We start from the raw sequence: 19814 nt of genomic DNA, 5'->3' as shown, positions 1-19814 counted from the left end.
CCAAAACTGAGCAGCATTGCAGCCTGGCACGCTGGATTGCAGTGTCACTCAGGTTTGGCCTGGTTGCTGCTCCAAGGGACAGGAGCTGCTGCCGCGGGGTGAACGCAGGGCAGGCTCGCACTGCGATGCCTGCCCCTCCAACTCCCTCCCCTCCCCCCCCCCCGCCAGCAGCCCGGCCTCTCCTTGGGGGTCCTTGTTTTGGAAGTGGGGGAGGGGCTCAGTTTCAGTGCGACCCCAACGGAGCTGACCCAGCGGCAGCGATGGAGGGCGTTTCAGGGAAAGAACGCAAATCCAAAAGGCTTGTGGAACGTACGTCCCACGTAGCGAATAGTTCCAATAGCAAAGCCCCCCTGTAGCAAGCAAACACCTCCGCCAGTGAGGAATTGTACTCCCCTGACTAACCCCCTCCACTCCAGGGGAAACACTCACCTGACTAAAGTTAATCCTGGGCTTACGTAATTGACCAGCTCTGTTTTGCAGGCATCCTAAGAGGGAGGAAGATTGTGTGTTTGCACTTGCTTGTGTGGGTGTGTTCCGCGTGCATTTAGGGGAAGGCATGCAAACATGCGTGGGCGTGGGTGTTTGCATGCACAGGTGTGTGCATGAACGTACCTGTGTGCATATGAATGTTTGCATTCATGCAAATGTGTGTGCATGTCGATGTGTGCATATGTGGGTAGGAGTGTGTGTGTGTGTACATGTTGCTCAGCAGGTCCCCCAGCTACTGCCTTAAGGTCCATCCACACTGCAATCACAGGGTGTGATTGTAGCTCGTGTAGACATACCTGGGCTAGCTTTAAGCTAGCTAGCTCAGGTCCCGGAGCAGTGAAGCTGTGGCAGCGTGGCCGAGCCAGGTGAGTAATTACCCAGGGTTCCCGGCTGGGTTGTACAGCCCACACGGCCGGGCTTCGCTGCTCCAGGACCCATAACTAGCTCAGGTATGTTTACACATGCTGCAATCAGACCTCCTGACTGCAATGTAGCCAGAACCTCGGGGACAAGCTGGCTTTGAAGGCCCAGTCCTATGAGGTGCCCAACTCTTCCTAGTTGCTAGTAATTCATGTCCAAGGTCGTGGGAGTTAAGGGCGCTCACCCCTGTGTCTCAGCCCAGCCCCTGGGGCTACGGACACAAAGCAATACACGTTGGGAGTAGTATGTGTCTCTGCCTCTGTTACTTGCTAATTGTTAGTCTTTATTTTCAATGTGATAGAGGCACTTTACAGACATGCTCCTTGCTGCAGTATGTGCCAGACCCAACCCTCCAACACCCCAGACAGCGGGGAAGAAGGGAAATCCCATTGAAGAGGCTTGGATGGTTTCTCACGATGCACTGCTAATGCCCCCCATCCTGTCCCCCAAGCTGCACCGGCCACTAATGGAGGTTTGTAAGACCATTTTTCTTAGTGATCCGCCCCTGGGGGTCTCCTCTGTCCCCCCCACTGCCAGACCCCTGGATTCTGCCCGCTCTGAGCTGGGAAGCGCATGACATTGTGACAGTCCTCGGATGATGGTGGGTTTTTTTAAATTGCTGACTTTGCCACCCGAAGGGGAAGGCAGAGAAGTGCCATAATAAAAGCTGCCAGTCATGAAGCTGTAACCCAGGGGGTCTCAAACTTTTTTACTGGCGACCCCTTTCACACAGCAAGTCTCTGAGTGCGACCCCCCCTAATAAATTAAACACACTTTTTAATATATTTAACACCATTATAAATGCTGGAGGCAAAGCGGGGTTTGGGGTGGAGGCTGACAGCTCGCGACCCCCCATGTAATGACCTCGCGACCCCCTGAGGGGTCCCGACCCCCAGTTTGAGAACCCCTGCTGTAACTGAACCAGGACAGGGTGAGGTCTGCAGCCAGGTTGCCTTTTAAAAGCAAACTCACCAGGGCAAAGCATCCTGGGCAAACGACGATGCAAACTGCCCTGAAGTAGCATCTGTTCCACGAAGCGACGCTGTTAGCGACGCCACACTGGAGACGGCTGCGGCAAATGGAGCTGCACCGATTTCCTCCCCACTTCTCCGCCTGCTGCTTGCTCAAATGCTCTGCAGATGAACAGGCTTTGCTGGGGGGTTTGGCTTTGCTTTGGTTTGCCCTGAAACAAGAACTGCGGGGGCTTTGGTAAGCAGACCCAGAGGTTCGTCTCTTTCGCTGTCGCTGCTGCCTTGCGGCTTTGCACGGGGATATGGCTCAGGGATTCCCAAGAGGTATCCAGACACCAGCTGAGCAATTGCTTCTCTGTGATCGCAGCAGGCATCAGTAACAACGTAATAACGGCCAGACTGGGTCAGATCAATGGTCCACCTAGCCCAGTATCCTGTCTGCCAACAGTGGCCAATGCCAGGTGCTTCAGAGGGAATGAACAGAACAGGGCAATCAAGTGATCCAGCCATATGCCTGCTGTATCAATTGCTCCTCTGAGATCCCATATCACAGGTGAGTGGCCTGGCCACTGGGCTGTTGGCTACTTTGGGGTGGGTCTCTGTCTCTGAGACCAGAAATTCCATCTCACGTCCTCCTAGCAATGGGGCAGATGGTTTGAAACACAGCACTTGGCACGGATCTGCAGTGTTGCCAAGTCTCCCAACTGTATTAGAAGTCTCCCGCCATTTGGTGTTTTTCCTAAAGCTCCAGCTTCAGGAGTCACGGGATTGGGGGCGGGTCTCAGCTTGAGAAATGGCTTCTCTTGCCTGGTAACAAACTGACTAGTAAATAGGAGCATCACTGTTCTCTACTGGACAGAGTCAAAACTGCTCGACTATGTGTCATAGGAGTCCCTTTCCCTTGAGTGGCAGACTTAGGCTTTCAGAACCAGGGGCCCTGAGTTCTATTCCCTGATGCTACATGATGGAGCAAGGTGACACTGAAGAGGGTCCCACACTAAAGCCCTGATCCAGCAAAGCAGTTAAGGATGTGAATAGTTCCATTGCAGGGCCCATCGCCCCACTCCCTGCATGCTCCCCACTAGATGGGGGTGACTGTGCGTTACATGGCTCCGCTTGGAGGTTCCCTCTGGTGTGTGCATGCCACTGTAGTGACAGCACTGCATTATCTGGGTGTTTTTATATCAACGTAGCCTCTCGTGGGGGCTTTAGCAGTGTGGGCAAATGTGAATGGAAGTGTGCCTAGGAGTTGGCCTATGGATGGAGTGTGGGTGTCTACATTCATGCACACATGTGGACATTCATGCAGACGGGACCTCGGTGTGTGTGTCTGCAGAGGTGTGTGATCGTCTCCATGTGTGAGAGCCAGCGCGCTTGCCGGGATACAGTATGTACGAGGGCAGCGATCGCTGCTGCTGTTGTGAGTTAACTGAAGGAGCCTGTAAAACCAGAAACAGGCTATTAGCAATCCATTAGGGCAGAGTATCCAGTTCCAGCCTAGGTAATCCATTAGAGGAACATCTGAGAGCATTAGGAAAGCTCGCTGGAGGCCAGGACGGGGCTATAAAACGGAGGAGGAAACCATGCTAATCTGGCTTGAATTACCAACTTAAAAGCCGGAGAAAAATAAAGGATACCCTAAATATTTAATGTTTTATATTTAGGAGACAAACTGTGAGGTTCTGCCAAGAGGGGAGAATAAAAAAACCGGTTTCGTCTGCAAATACATCCCATCTCTCCGTCCTGGCAGCCGAAAAGGAGCAGCCCGGCTTTCCAGTCCCCTGGCTCTCTGGGGTGAGCTCATCAGGGCAGGCTAGAAGGGAGAACTGATTGCCACCCATCATGAAATTAACTCTACCTTTGATGGGGCTGTCAGCCTAGAGTGCTGGGGAAGGGACGTGTCCCCATGGCTGGCGCGTGAACCCCCCGTCTGGGGAGGCTAGCCCTGGCCCCGCCCCTTCTGCCCGAGGTCCCGCCCCTACCCCACCCATTCTGTCCCCCCTCGCACGCCGGAGCCTCAAGCCCCCCACTGCAGCTGGAGGAGCCCCAGCCGAGTGGCTCCAAACACCAGCCCGCCTCAGGTGTCCTGAGCTCCGGGCAGCCGGCCAGTCCACCCCAGCTGCACCGGACAGCCTGAGCCACCCCTGGCTGCCGGCCGGTAGGGTTACCATATTTAAGCATTAAAAAAAGAGGACACTCCACGGGTCCTGGCCCTGCCCCTTCCCCCGCCCCGGCTCCGCCCCTTCCCCGCCCCGGCCCCGCCCAACTCCGCCCCTTCCCCAAAGTCCCCGCCCCAACTCCGCCCCCTCCCCTGAGCGCCCCGCATTCCTCCTCCTCCCTCCCAGCCACGCGAGACAGCTGCCTGAGCGCTACCGGCTTCACGGTTGGCCGGGCAGCCCCCAGACCCTGCGCCCCCGGCCGGGCGCTTCCCCAGCGCAGCCGGAGCCCGGAGGATACTGCTCTCTCCTCTCCAGTCCACCCCTGCCCTCTCTCCAAACCTCCCGGTGGCCTCACCCAGTTAAGAGCAAGGAGAGTGCAACGCAGGTGGCTGTTGGGGCTGGGGGAAGAACACTTTTGCTGCAGCAGAAAGGCACTGGGAGCACTTTCGCCCGGCTGCAAACTGCCGAGTGACACCCGATGCGAAGGGCCAGAGACCAGCCAGATCCACCAGCCCAGCCCCGCTTTCTGCACGTTGTCCAAGACCCGGCGCTGCAGCGCCCCCCGGTCTGCATCCCGCCCCCCGCCGCGGCGCTGGGTCTACTCACGCTGCTGTTGTGGCCCAACCAGTGCACCATGGCTTGGTTGTGCGCCGAGTCCCCGGTCAGCGCGAAGGTGCTACTGCTCAGCGTCAGCTCCTCCAGCCTGAAGCGGGCGGCTTTGCCCTGCGGCTGCTCGGGGGATGCTCCTGCCGCCTCCCTGCCCTGCTGGTCCCGCTCCGCCGGGACCCCCCTGGCTCTCCTTCGCTCTGCCTGGCTCCTTCTCAGCCGGCTGCCGCGGGGCACACGCCCAGCCGGGGTCCGCTCTTTGCCTTGTCGGCCCGGCAGGGCGGGCGCAGTCCCCCGGGGGGGAGCTCGGGGCAGGCCGGGGCCAGCGGAGCATGCTGGGGATGCGCTGGGGTCGGGCTGGCTGGTCGGTTTCTCCTGGCTGGGAGCAGCCGGGGAGAGAACTTCCCCGCCAGGAACCACCTCGCCTCTTCCCCCGTGGCCCGGCCACCCGGGCATAATAATCCCCACTGCGGCTGAGGCGGCTTCCCCGGAGCCAGGCAGGCGCGGCACGTTATCTTGGCTCCGCTGGTGCCAAAGGTGCAGAGGAATTGGACAAGCCAGGTCCCGGCGAGCAGAGCATACACGATCTCTGCCTTTGCCCACGCCTGGCTTTCCCATGATCATATGCCACCTCCCCAGACCTGCGTCCTGTTGAAAGTTCCGATCCTCCCCGCAACTCCTCTGAAAATGCAGACACACAAACATGTCCCCTGGGGAATGAAGGAACAAACACTCCCCTCCCCAGCCGCTTCAGTAATGCTGGCATTTTCCCGGACATGTTCGGCTTTTTGGCAATTCCCCCCGGACGGGGGTTTGATTACCAAAAAGCCGGACATGTCCGGGAAAATCCGGACGTATGGTAACCCTACTGGCCGGCCCGAGTGCCCACTGGCCTGAGCTGCCCCAGGCCGTCAGCCCAAGCTGAGCCCCCGCTGGCTTCAGGGGAGAGGCAGAGCAAGGCCAGGGCCTTGCGGAAGAATGTGGGTAGGGCCACGGCCTGGGATTGAGGAGGTTTAGCCACCCCTGGCCTATTATACCCGCCGCTCATGTGTGTCCCAGCTGTGTCTTAGGTGCTGCAACGTGCCACGCGTCCACCACACGTAACAGTGTGCACAGACACCCGCGTTTCGGGCGAGGGGCAGCCTGGGGCTCCTTCTTTTAGCACACTGATAATAATTCCCAGGCCTAAAGGATTGAGTTCAACCTCACAGCGGTCTGGGGCTGAGGGATGAGACAGCAGCAGGAAGGAGCCTGGCTTGAGTCACATCTCAGGCTGAGTGCGTAGAGTTGGCCATTCGGGAGCGCCGTCGGCCCCCATCTCACTACTTGTGTAAACTAAGCAATTTTGATACAGAGTCACTCAGGTTCTAATGTGGAGTCACTCAGGTTCTAATGTGGAGTCACTCGGGTTCTCATACCTGCTTTAACTCTGTCCTGTCCCTGCCCCATGGCTGGAGACCTTCACTTGTTGCTATATGAAGCGTTAGCCTGTTGGGTCTTTGAATTCCAGCAGCGCAGGCCCCAGCCACACGGTGCTGTAGCCAGCCCCTCCTCTACCTGCCCATAGAGGATGCTAGGTATCCGGGGCCTCGGGGCAGAATGAGGGCAAATCCTTGGAGCCCTGCACTGGAGAGGGCCCCGTAGCAATTCGGAGGTGGGACACAGCTAATTGCTGATGGCCAGTTGGCTGAGTTGGAAGCAGCCAGCAGCTGACTGTCATGGGTGCCAGGATGCTTCCAAGTGGGGCCCACGTCTGAGCCAGCCCCTCCTCTCCTCAGATGTGTGGGGCAAGGGTGGGTCTCTGGCCTGTACATGGAGGGCCAGATCCTGTTGGGAAGGCCCCGATCTGCTGCGTTACCTGGACTGAGACAGCAGCTTCCTGCGTCTCACTCTCCCCATCTGTAAAATGGGCACTTGGATGCTTTGGGCAGTGCTCCAGGGCCTGGAGCACCCACGCCACAGCCAGTCCGTTCCCGTTGATACCTTCAGGGCAGCATTTTAGAGCGGACTGTGCAAATCACCCCAGCACAGCAAAGCCTAAGGGGTGGGACTAGATGACCTCCTGAGGTCCCTTCCAACCCCGATATTCTCTGATTCTGTGAAAATCTTTGGCAAAGCAGGCAATAGGGGAAGGAGCCCTTTGCTCTCGGGCGGCCATCAGACACACTTCAGGGGGAGGAGGGAATTGCTTTTGCTGCCAACAAATGATGCACGCAAGCAGAGTCTGAATGCACGTTCCTGTCCACAGCCAGTCACTCCCGAGGCCCTCTTGTAACCTGCAGCTCAGCCAGCCAGTCCGGGTTGTTCTTGCAGTCCTTCTGTCGTGTGCCCGGAGGCTGCTGCCCCGGGAATCCCTCTCTTCACCCTGGGAATGTTTAATAAGTTGGCCTGCTCCCATCTCCACCTTGGCACGTCCCTGCGCCCTGCTGGGTGACAGCCCTGTGGCACAAAGTAAGGCTGGGTGGGGGATGCAACCTAAGTAGGTGGCAGGCAGGACTTCCATTAGCTGACTCCTGTGTATGCAAGGGGTTTAAATGAGGTAGGGGGTTAAGTGTGTGTGGGACGGGTGGGAAGGTGAAGAAGGGGCTGAGAATGGTGGTTAGCATGAGGCCCTGGGTGCCAGCATATGGTTTAATTGCTTCTTGTGGCTGCTGGCAGAGTTCCACCCTTCTCCACCTGGCCTCCTTTTTATTAACCTGCCGGGACACTTTGTGATGGACGTTCCCACGGTCGGCAGTCAGGTTGTGTGTAATGACCTGGCCATGCGGGGAGCTGAGCATGGGAGGGCACCTTGTGTTTATACCGATAGCTCCTTACACCCCTGTGTCAGCCAAACAGCCTGTCAGGGCAGCTTGGACATGCCACATGGCTTGGGATGCACCTCCCCTTCCTGGAACATGCCCTAGTCCAGGGTAGACTGGTCCCTAGACTCCCCTAGGGAGGGGAGGGCTAGTGCCACCTGGGAACGACATAGTATGCAGCAGAGAAGAGACCTGTCTGTGACACTTTACACTCATTAACCATTTGCACGTCACACCTTTTTCAGAGGTGCCAGTCAACACCTGCTCGTCCCCTTCAGGCTGTGGGCAGAGGAACGGCCTCTCATTCAGTGCCCAGCAACCCTGCTCGGCAAATGAAACCTCAGAGTGTCTTATTCAACTGCCTCACAGCACCCGGCTGAACTGGTCATGGGGCGAGTGACATCCTGGCACGGTACCAGGAGCTCAGGGCCGCCTCTTGCCTGTCTTCAGTGCAGGCTTGGCACGTGTGGTGGCCTCATATCAGTCACGCTGGTCACCGGCCAGCAGCATCCCAGGACTGGCATAGCAGGAATTGCTGCAGGTTGGGATTAAGATGCATTGGCAGAGCCAGGTGGGTGAGACTGTGGTGCATCGACAAAGCTGTGGCGGCGAGGGGGGGAGGAGGAGATGCCCAGGGCTCTGTGTGTATGTGGGGTGTCCCTGAACTGGAATGGCAGGGAGGCGGGTTGTGGGTTGGGATTGTGGTGGATATGCAAAGCTGTGTGTATGTTGAGGGGGAGCCCAGGGCTGGGCTGGCAAGAAGTGCTGCAGCTCTGAATTTAAGTGGCTTGACAGAGCTGTGTAGGGAATCTTGCATGGCCCTGCAGTGCTACCCCAATCTGAGTTTAAAGAGCTGATTGAATTAATCACTGCAAATAATTCACCTGATGAACAGCGGCATTTTCATTCCGCTTATTCACAAATCGTATTTTTCATTCTCCAGCTGGCTTGACAGACAGTCTAATAATGAGCCCAGGACCTTAGTCGGCAAATGTTGGCTGTCAGTCACGGAGCGAATTATTCCCAAACACACTTTTGCATTATTTGACCCGCTTCAGCGACCGGTGTCACGTCACTCACAATTAGGTTTTGGGTTTTTTTTAATATATAAACAAACAAGACAGAAGAATGATGCAGCCACAGCATGAGTGATGGCAGAGAGGGAAAAAGCCTGGAACACCAGCAGTTCTGGATCAGACACTTTGGTTCTTAAAACAGGAATGCCAAGCCACGCAATATGGGGGAAAGGATTGTTTTCGTCTATGTCTCCACTCCCAGATGCAATGGAGAATCACCTCCAGATTGCAGCGATGAATCACATTGGGGTGTTACAGCGGGGATGGATTGTCTGTATTTTTACCGAGAATTCTCACCTAACGTATTGAGATGGACCCCCTCGCCTTGGTATCTGAGCACCATACAGCCTCTAATGCGTTTAGCCTCATGGCCCCTCTGTGAAGTACAAAGTGTGCTTATCCCCACTGTGACACACAGAGAGGTTAAGTGACTTGCCCAATGTCACACAGGAAGTCGGTGGCGGAGCAGGGACTTGAACCAGTTTTCCATGTCTGAGGCTAGCATCCCTAGCCATAGGACCATCCTTCCACTCTTAACATAGTTTCAAATGCCAGCAATCATATTTAACAGACTCCAGGAAGCTGGAAAACTGCCAAGTCCCCTTTTCTCTTGGGGTGCAGCATAAAATGACCGGCACTCAGGCACGCAATCAGACTGAGTGGGCCGGCCTAACTTGAGAGCTCATAGTGAGACGGACATAGCCATCCTGGCCCAGGGAGCTGCAGGCAGCAGGATTGTTGCTGTCGCTGGTGTGGACAGGCAAGTTACTCCCGTCCCAAAACAATACAGTAACAGATGAAAGAGCATCTGATTGCTCATGTAATTCCTGCAATGAGCCAAAAGGGCAGAGCTGGTCAGAAAATTGTTTTGTTTAAACTTCCCCTGGAGTCTTCTGATTTTTTACCAAGTGAAACCAAATTTTGCATTTCAAACATAATTTTTTTTTGTTTATGAAAATGTTCAAAAACGTAAAAAAAAAAGTTTTATTTGTAGGTGTTATTTGTTAGACACCCCTCCCCTCTTCACCCCCCTGCTTTCCAGTGGAAAAATGGGTGGGGTAAAGAGAAAGAAAAGGGGACAAAAATCCCCCTCCCCTCCCCAAACCCCAGAAACCAAGAATTTCTTGGTTTTCAAAAAAAGAAACACAAATTTCAACTGGGAACAAAACTACACATTTTTGCCTGGTCAAAAAATAAGAAAACATCTAAGGACCAAAAAAATTGACACAGAAATTTTCTTTGCCTTCAAAAGATCTTTTTTCATCCAAAAAAACCCGTCTGACAAAGAAACACGGGTCAGCTCTACAAACATATCTGAAATCCATGTCTACCATCAAGCTGTTGGCCTTGCTCCATTTGCCGGTGAGCTAATAATCTCCCCATCACACAGCCCACCACCAAACATCGCCCTAATTGGGATTATAGTCAGCCAGTCTCAGAAGAGAAGACAAAGGTTGAATGGATACGCTCAAATAAATTTGTTAGTCTCTAAGGTGCCACAAGTACTCCTGTTCTTTTTGCGGATACAGACTAACACGGCTGCTACTCTGAAACCACTCAAATGCCGTTACCAGTGCTATCCCTGTTCTTCTAGCTAACAGCGGACTTCTGTCCTAAGAACCTCACTGACAACTTTCTTTTAAAAAAAAAAAAGAAACAAGAAATAAAAGTAAAACTACGATAACGTCAAAGCAAAGGCTGTGTCCCTGACAGTACAGCGTGTTGTGGCACAAGATATTTTTTATCTCCGGTTTGGAATCTAACATGGCACAGCGCATTTAAATGCGGTGACATTTACACTTCAAATGTCTCTTACATCTCAGCGGGCAAGTTTTATGTAGAACATATGTATGGAAAATAGATACTGGCCCCGTATTACAGTGCAGAGTGGGGGAGTGGTTTGACGGCGGAATGGGACTTAAAAGAGACGCCAGGCCTTGGTTGCGTTTGCTTGGCCTGACATAAAGGAAAGAATCAAATGTGCATTTTGTGCAAGCTGGTTACCAGGCGGTAACATCGCCTTCGCAGCAATAAAGCCCCTTCTCGTTCCCAAGCACCTCCTGTCCAAAGTCCTTCCCAAGCCATAGGCCCATTCTGAGGCATTTAGTGCCTCCCTCAACTCCACTGACTTCAAAGCAGGTAAGGAGGGGCTGCAGGCTTGGGCCTCTACAACACAACAACCCCACAGCCTTCCCCCCACCATCTGGCCCTCAGTGAAGGCGATTGAGAGGTCACTCACATGTTGCCATTGGTCAAGGATGAGGGGGCGATACCTCAAGAAGAATTTGAGCGGGAAGGACTCGGGGTCAGGCCAAGAGGAAGGGTTCTGCCACCTCACTTCGAGCCTCCGGGGGTTGTTGGATACTGGCTTGGCCACCACGTTCTCTGGAGGGTCCGGCTTTACTGGAATAATACAGAAAGGTCTTTTTACACCTTATACTCTTAGCCCATTCTCATGCTATTTCACAATACAGGGTTGGGTTAGCTCTACTCCAGGTACAAACACACCGCAGGTAGCTTCCTCCCATGGTACATTTTGCCACTCACAAAATATCAGCTAGCTGTGCAACATGGCCATGTAGCTTCTAGATTCTGCCTTATACTTTGTGGATATGTTGCAATAAGCAGGAAGAACTGGAAGTGCTAATAAATAAATACAACTATGACATTGTTGGCATCACTGAAACTTGGTGGGATAATACACATGATTGGAATGTTGGTGTGGACGGGTACAGCTTGCTCAGGAAGGACAGACAGGGGGAAAAGGGAGGAGGTGTTGCCTTATATATTAAAAATGTACACACTTGGACTGAGGTAGAGATGGACATAGGAGACGGAAGTGTTGAGAGTCTCTGGGTTAGGCTAAAAGGGGTAAAAAACAAGGGTGATGTCATGCTAGGAGTCTACTACAGGCCACCTAACCAGGTGGAAGAGGTGGATGAGGCTTTTTTTAAGCAACTAACAAAATCATCCAAAGCCCAAGATTTGGTGGTGATGGGGGACTTCAACTATCCAGATATAGGTTGGGAAAATAACACAGCGGGGCACAGACTATCCAACAAATTCTTGGACTGCATTGCAGACAACTTTTTATTTCAGAAGGTTGAAAAAGCTACTAGGGGGGAAGCTGTTCTAGACTTGATTTTAACAAATAGGGAGGAACTCGTTGAGAATCTGAAAGTAGAAGGCAGCCTGGGTGAAAGCGATCATGAAATCATAGAGTTTGCAATTCTAAGGAAGGGTAGAAGGGAGAACAGCAAAATAGAGACAATGGATTTCAGGAAGGCAGATTTTGGTAAGCTCAGAGAGCTGATAGGTAAGGTCCCATGGGAATCAAGACTGAGGGGAAAAACAACTGAGGAGAGTTGGCAGTTTTTCAAAGGGACACTATTAAGGGCCCAAAAGCAAGCTATTCCGCTGGTTAGGAAAGATAGAAAATGTGGCAAAAGACGACCTTGGCTTAACCACGAGATCTTGCATGATCTAAAAAATAAAAAGGAGTCATATAAAAAATGGAAACTAGGACAGATTACAAAGGATGAATATAGGCAAACAACACAGGAATGCAGGGGCAAGATTAGAAAGGCAAAGGCACAAAATGAGCTCAAACTAGCTACAGGAATAAAGGGAAACAAGAAGACTTTTTATCAATACATTAGAAGCAAGAGGAAGACCAAAGACAGGGTAGGCCCACTGCTTAGTGAAGAGGGAGAAACAGTAACAGGAAACTTGGAAATGGCAGAGATGCTTAATGACTTCTTTGTTTCGGTCTTCACCGAGAAGTCTGAAGGAATGCCTAACATAGTGAATGCTAATGGGAAGGGGGTAGGTTTAGCAGATAAAATAAAAAAAGAACATGTTAAAAATCACTTAGAAAAGTTAGATGCCTGCAAGTCACCAGGGCCTGATGAAATGCATCCTAGAATACTCAAGGAGCTAATAGAGGAGGTATCTGAGCCTCTAGCTATTATCTTTGGAAAATCATGGGAGACGGGAGAGATTCCAGAAGACTGGAAAAGGGCAAATATAGTGCCCATCTATAAGAAGGGAAATAAAAACAACCCAGGAAACTACAGACCAGTTAGTTTAACTTCTGTGCCAGGGAAGATAATGGAGCAAGTAATTAAGGAAATCATCTGCAAACACTTGGAAGGGGGTAAGGTGATAGGGAACAGCCAGCATGGATTTGTAAAGAACAAATCATGTCAAACCAATCTGATAGCTTTCTTTGCTAGGATAATGAGCCTTGTGTATAAGGGTGAAGCTGTGGATGTGGTATACCTAGACTTTAGTAAGGCATTTGATACGGTCTCGCATGATATTCTTATCGATAAACTAGGCAAATACAATTTAGATGGGGCTACTATAAGGTGGGTGCATAACTGGCTGGATAACCGTACTCAGAGAGCTGTTATTAATGGTTCCCAATCCTGCTGGAAAGGCATAACGAGTGGGGTTCCGCGGGGGTCTGTTTTGGGACCGGCTCTGTTCAATATCTTCATCAATGACTTAGATATTGGCATAGAAAGTACGCTTATTAAGTTTGCGGATGATACCAAACTGGGAGGGATTGCAACTGCTTTGGAGGACAGGGTGATAATTCAAAATGATCTGGACAAATTGGAGAAATGGTCTGAGTTAAACAGGATGAAGTTTAACAAAGACAAATGCAAAGTGCTCCACTTAGGAAGAAAAAATCAGTTTCACACATACAGAATGGGAAGAGACTGTCTAGGAAGGAGTACGGCAGAAAGGGATCTAGGGGTTATAGTGGACCACAAGCTAAATATGAGTCAACAGTGTGATGCTGTTGCAAAAAAAGCAAACATGATTCTGGGATGTATTAACAGGTGTGTTGTGAGCAAGACACGAGAAGTCATTCTTCCGCTCTACTCTGCTCTGGTTAGGCCTCAGCTGGAGTATTGTGTCCAGTTCTGGGCACCGCATTTCAAAAAAGATGTGGAGAAATTGGAAAGGGTCCAGAGAAGAGCAACAAGAATGATTAAAGGTCTTGAGAACATGACCTATGAAGGAAGGCTGAAAGAATTGGGTTTGTTTAGTTTGGAAAAGAGAAGACTGAGAGGGGACATGATAGCAGTTTTCAGGTATTTAAAAGGGTGTCATAAGGAGGAGGGAGAAAACTTGTTCACCTTAGCCTCTAAGGATAGAACAAGAAGCAATGGGTTTAAACTGCAGCAAGGGAGGTCTAGGTTGGACATTAGGAAAAAGTTCCTAACTGCCAGGGTGGTTAAACACTGGAATAAATTGCCTAGGGAGGTTGTGGAATCTCCGTCTCTGGAGATATTTAAGAGTAGGTTAGATAAATGTCTATCAGGGATGGTCTAGACAGTATTTGGTCCTGCCATGCGGGCAGGGGACTGGACTCGATGACCTCTCGAGGTCCCTTCCAGTCCTAGAATCTATGAATCTATGAATCTATGTTTTATGAAGCATACAGTAAATATGTGGAATAGCAGATGCTTATTCCGGTACAGATTAGAAGCAACAGGTACTACAGCGAGGAGGGCCAGACAGACAGACAGACAGATGTACATGGGGGATAGGTAGATAGACAGACAGACATTGTACTTGAGGACTCGGTGAGATGAGGTGACTGGTAATGAGTTATAGACACTTGTATGGTACACTTCTAAGCCATCTGTGTTCAATCCTGACCCCAAATCATTACTTTTAAGGGGATGACCCAGGAGGTCCCTTCCAGTCTGACATCCTATGTTCCTATGAAATCGAAGGGCCAAAGCTGGTGCTCGTTACTCAACCGAGCTGACTTCAATGGGAGTTTGGCCTGAGTAAGAATTGAGTAAAGGCCTCAGAATTTGGTGCATCGACTTTGATGAAGATTTAGGTTTCAGAAGGACTGAGAACATCAGGATTCAACCCAGGCCGGTTACTGACTCTTCGTGCTCACCCAGAGCACAAGTCCCATGTTTTGCCTTCTTCCCCCAACTTTCAGCCTCTTCCCCTTTGGCTCTAGTTTGGGGTACTGGAATATTTGCTCACCTACTTCAGAGGCATTTTGAGTGAGGAGTAATTAGCTGAGGTTTGTAAAGTGCTTTTAAAGCTGAAGATGTATTAGGGTATCGATAGCAAATCAGTCATTATACTTATAGACGGGCCATTTTCTTCTTGGGGATGGGGCGGTGTCCCGCCAAGCATTGTTGAACTGAACTTGATAAGCTTGATAAGTTTATGGAGGGGATGGTTTGATGGGATAACGTGATTTTAGTCAATAGGTCAATAACGTGCTATCGCTGGTAATTAGTAACAATGGTCAATGATGGGATATTAAAAGTTACTACCGAGAACTTTTTTCCGGAGGGTCTGGCTGGAGAATCTTGCTCGCATGCTCGGGGTTCAGCTGATCGCCATATTTGGGGTCGGGAAGGAATTTTCCTCCAGGGTAGATTGGCAGAGGCCCTGGAGGTTTTTCGCCTTCCTCCGCAGCATGGGGCAGGGGTCGCTTGCTGGAGGATTCTCTGCGACTTGAAGTCTTTAAATCATGATTTGGGGACTTCAACAGCTGAGTCAAGGGAGAGAATTATTCCAGGAGTGGGTGGGTCAGCTTTTGTGGCCTGCACCATGCGGGAGGTCAGACTAGATGATCATAATGGTCCCTTCTGACCTTAAAGTCTATGAGTCTATGAGTCTATGAACTCCCAACTTCTAAAACTTTTCATTTGCTTTAGCAAGTCTATGAAAGGCCAAGGTCAGGGCGAGAGCATTAGTGTGTTAAGAACGTAACATAAGAACATAAGAATGGCCCTACTGGGTCAGACCAAAGGTCCATCTAGCTCAGTATCCTGTCTGCCAACAGTGGCCAATGCCAGGTGCCCCAGAGGGAATGAACAGAACGGGTAATCATCAAGTGATCCATCCCCTGTCGCACATTCCCAGCTTCTGGCAAACAGAGGCTAGGGACACCATCCCTGCCCATCTTGGCTAATAGCTATTGATGGACCTATCCTCCATGAATTTATCTAGTTCTTTTTTGAACCCTGTTATGGTCTTGGCCTTCACAACCTCCTCTGGCAAGGAGTTCCACCGGTTGACTGTGCGTTGTATGAAGAAATACTTCCTTTTGTTTGTTTTAAACCTGCTCCCTATGTTCTGTGGTAATTAACAGCGTGTTAATTATTGAACAGGTGAGAAGCCCAGAAGTTGCAGGGCGCCTGAACCTAGCTGTGTGTTCTGTCTCCCCATTCAGGCTAATACTCTCCTGGGGAGTTGGTTAGACAGATATGCCCCAGAACCGGGGAGCCGGACACAGCCAGATTGCAAAACAAACCCTGCCTGAGCAGCTGTGTGCTCCTGTCTGCGCACCAGCGTGGGCCTTTCCAAACCAAACCGGTGAGCGAATCCCTCCGGTTCTGCTCTCAACTCAAGGGTAGTGATGCCAGAACAATTCAACGGGCTACGCGATCTCTTTCCCTCACCACAGCATTGCAAACAGGCACCAGCCCTCCGCAGCTGCATGGAGCAGGGTGGGAGGCAGTTCGACAACGCACTTTCACAACGGGAGAGCAATTCTATCGTCTCAGGGTGAGTGGGGACTGGCCCAGAGCCCACTGACACCAATACAAAGATGGCCTCTGACTCCACCGGGCTTTGCCTCAGTCTCAGGGAGCAAGCCTGTGCAGGAGGTATCGTCACACCCATTTTGGAGACGGCTTCCTGGCCTGTGTTACACAAGAGATCAGGCCAAAAATGGCTGTCTGGCCTTCAGTATCTGCGGATGACATGACTTCCACCACCACTCTGAATACACCCCCTGGACAATCATCTCCATGGCAACCGACTGGCCAGGTCACGATCAGTGACAAGTTGGGACTCAGCAGCGGAGGGACCCCTGGCGCCGAGGACCCTGTTCAACCGGAGCCTCCTCAGCCTCTCTCAGTCCCAGACCCTCTCTCTGAGGGCTGGCCTCTCTGCGGGCATCTGATGAACAGCGGGCGTCATGCAGCTACGCCCTCTGAGCCCCACGGTCCCAGCGGAGCTGCTGAGGTGATGGGCTCCCTCCAACCCCATGCAGTATTGGGGTTCAGGCTAGGGAGGGGACCTCCCTTTCTGGTCCGTCTATGCCACGCTCACGACCCCGCTAGCCGACAGTCCGGTGCCTCCCTAGCCTGGAATTGGAGAGGGAACCCCTCACCCACGTAACGCCAGGGCGCTGGAAGTTTAGCGTGAGGGAGGATGGGGCTTTCGGGGTAGTTCTTGGCCATGCAGCACCCCGCCAGAGGGGCGGAGGATCCACGGGGATCCTCGAGGCTTTTGAATAAAACTCAAGCGGAGTGTAATGTGTCTGTCTGTCAGTCTCGTCTCCAGCAGCCTCTGGAGGAGTCCACCCCCATAGCCCCGGCTGCTGCTGGACAGTTCCACAACCTGCAGCCTGGCTCTCTCTGTCGACAGGAAGGAGCTTGGGCAGGATGAGCCTAGGTTTGTAACTAGAGTGCCCTGGCTTCCTCTTCATGGATGCCTCCAACCGTTACTCCTCTGCTTCCTACCACGGGACTTTAGCCAATGGCGATTCCTGTGGACAATAGTACAACCACACACAAAGGTGGGTGGCCAAAGGACTCACAAGGCAAATAGATCATGCTCTTTATCTGATTTGATCCGGGCGGCGCTGTTATAGGCAGTCTTACAAGTTCTTTTTCTGAGCATGCGAGTGCTGTTCAGTCTTTGAAGACATGCTGCTTGTTGTTAGTTTTGTGATGCGGTTGCTTTTGGGTGGGAGCTGTAGCCAGCAGAAAGGGAGTTTGGTCTCTGCTCTCCAACTAGAGTCAGTTCTTGGGGGGAAAGCTACTCCAGGGCACTGAGCACTGGGCTGAAATTCCTGGAAGAAAGGGTTGCCTGTGGGCCGTTTGTGACCACCTCTGTTCCAGGACTGGTGAATATAGTGTAAATAAACAAAGTTACACTAAGAAATTACTCGGACTCCTCATCTAACTGTCCTGCAAAGCCCAGAAATCTGCTACTGCTCGGCAGAGGGACAGCAACAGCATCAGATACCTGGCCAGTTAATGAGCAACTTCTGTACTGTGATTGTTGTTATTATCTGCTAGGCCCTGGCAATGTGCTTGGTGCTGTCCTGGACATGACACAGAGACAGTCCCTGCCCCAGGGTGCTTGCGACATAGCTGCGAAGGCAGGATGCACTGGGGAACCCAGGGGAAGGAAGAACTGAGGGGCTGGTTATTCTTTGCATGGCGAGTTCCCGTCCAGCAGGCCCAGCGGAGGCGTGAGTGCGAAGGAGTGCCTCGAGTGCTGGACGCTGGTGCCTGAGCGAGCAGGGATGGGGAGGGCATTCGATGCAGAGAGGATGGCAGGGGATCCTGAGCCTGCGTCCTTGAGCCATAACCTCCCTCTCCTGTCGCTTCACCCTCTTGTCTGCCGCTGTGTCAGTTCACTGGCTGCCTCTTAAACTTCTGGTTTCAGCTTTCCAGGCCCCACATCGCTCAGGCCCAGCCTACAGCTCAGGCCTCGTCTCCTTTGATGGCGCTCCCTCCGCATTGCCAGCTTCGACACCCGTTCAGCCCCTTCTCTCACCAGCGTCCCCACCCCCTCTCTCCCGACTGGAGCGCCCTGCCTCAACCCGCCACCTCCCTCGCCTCGCCTGGAACCTCACTGCTGCCGTCCTGCCTACGAGCCGCGAAGGGGGAGTCAGTCGGGGAGAGGAAAAGATGAGGTCAGGAGGCAGATGTGCACATGCCTGGGAGAATGAGTGACCGATCCCAGCAGGGGCACCTCCTGCGCTCCCCGGATCTCGCTGTTCAGCACGCCACTTGTTGCATCGTGTCAGGTTCGGGGGCGGCGGGGGAGGGGGGGTTATACAGTGTGCTTGGCCTGTCTAGCCGACAGCTGGAGAGACGCGATCTTACGGGCCTGACGCTGCCAGGTGCTGAGCATCCTCGACTCCCACATGACTTTCCTTATAAGGTTTTATCCCGGGGGAGGGGGGGTGTAGCCAGGTGACGTGTGCAAATGCATGAGCTTTTTGGGGTCACTTTCGAGGCACAATCACCCCATTTGGTAGCAGGCCAGCCAGGGGGAGGGCGGACAATTATTATCAGGCCAGATTTTCCTCTGGTGGCTTTGTCTTTTATCAACAAGCAGCAGGGGGAGAATTTGTCGGGTCTGTGCAGTCCTGAGCTACTCCAGATGGCTGTGTAATTCCTGCTCTTGCTTTGAATCCCGGGGCTTGGGGTGGACATCGGCTTCCATTAAAAGGGCCTTTGAGTCCAAACACATACGGAAAAGTATAAATCCAGCGCTGGCTCTGTGGACTTTGTGGATTTGGTTTGCAAAACAAAAAATCTGTGTAGCTGAACGAATGCAGATGATTCCAAAATCCAGCTTAACATCAAGTCTGCAAGGAGCCTTGGGGATGAAAGGCGCTGGGCTGGGTGAATGTGAGATATTGCGACAGGGGAAACTTTCAAATCCTCCAACTTAAATCCATTCACTTTGCAGGTGTTTCTCCTTTGCGGTGTTTGCTAAGGACCCAAACACTCAGGCCAAGCTCTCTGCCGGTGTCATGCTGCGAGCCAAATCCTGCTGTCGTTTGTAAAGCCAGAGTAACTTCGTCAAATAGATGGGGAAGTACTCGGATACTGGGGTGAAGATCGGGGCACATGTGCTTCAGACGGGCTGACAGCCGGATACGTGACCCCTTGGGTTTACGCCAGTATAACTGAGGGCAGACTGTGGCCCCATGATGTCAGTGAAGCTGCCCCAGGGATGGGCTTGGCTCTTTGTGGATGGAAAGAGAGTCCCAGCGTAAGAACAAATACCGAAATAGTATCAGTGGGTGGAACAAATCCATCCATTTTGTCAGAGATTTGGTTACGAGCCATTCACATGGGGAGCAGCTCTTTGAACTAAACTTTTTTCCCGTTCAAAATGGAGGCTGGCGGGAGGACAGTTGAGATTTCTGGGAGAGAATCTTCTGGCTGTGAGCAGCAGCAGACTCAGTCCTTGAGAGGGTCTTCACGTTCCTGGTCAGCAGAGAGTCTGCAGGGCTCGCCAGCATGTTTAGAAAACAGTGCTCCCAACCCTGAGGTCCTTGTTCAGTTTTCCCTGAATCAGTTGCAGTTTTGCCCGAATAAGGATTGCTTAAAAATGGGGTCACTCTCAGGATTTGTGTGGAGCACAACGGCATTCCCAATCTGCAAAATGGTGTGAAAAACCGGGCTGTTTCCGCCACATTCTCATCACAGATTTTCAGGTCAGAAAGGACCATCGTGATCATCCTGTATAGCACAGGTCACAGAA

The 19814-nt window shown here is 52.1% G+C and overlaps 1 protein-coding gene across 1 annotated transcript in view; it reads right to left on the bottom strand.

Moving 5' to 3' along the window:
• CNTFR (ciliary neurotrophic factor receptor) overlaps positions 1–19814 on the bottom strand; it is a 359131-nt gene that overhangs the window by 28427 nt on the left and 310890 nt on the right. Inside the window, exon 6 of the mRNA XM_065406943.1 lies at positions 10762–10925. Coding sequence (XP_065263015.1) covers positions 10762–10925 — 164 coding nt within the window. The remainder of the gene's footprint in view (positions 1–10761; positions 10926–19814) is intronic.

Source organism: Emys orbicularis, chromosome 6, assembly GCF_028017835.1.
Source record: "Emys orbicularis isolate rEmyOrb1 chromosome 6, rEmyOrb1.hap1, whole genome shotgun sequence".
Lineage (NCBI taxonomy): Eukaryota > Metazoa > Chordata > Testudines > Emydidae > Emys > Emys orbicularis.
This window is presented reverse-complemented; position numbering and strand designations above follow the sequence as displayed.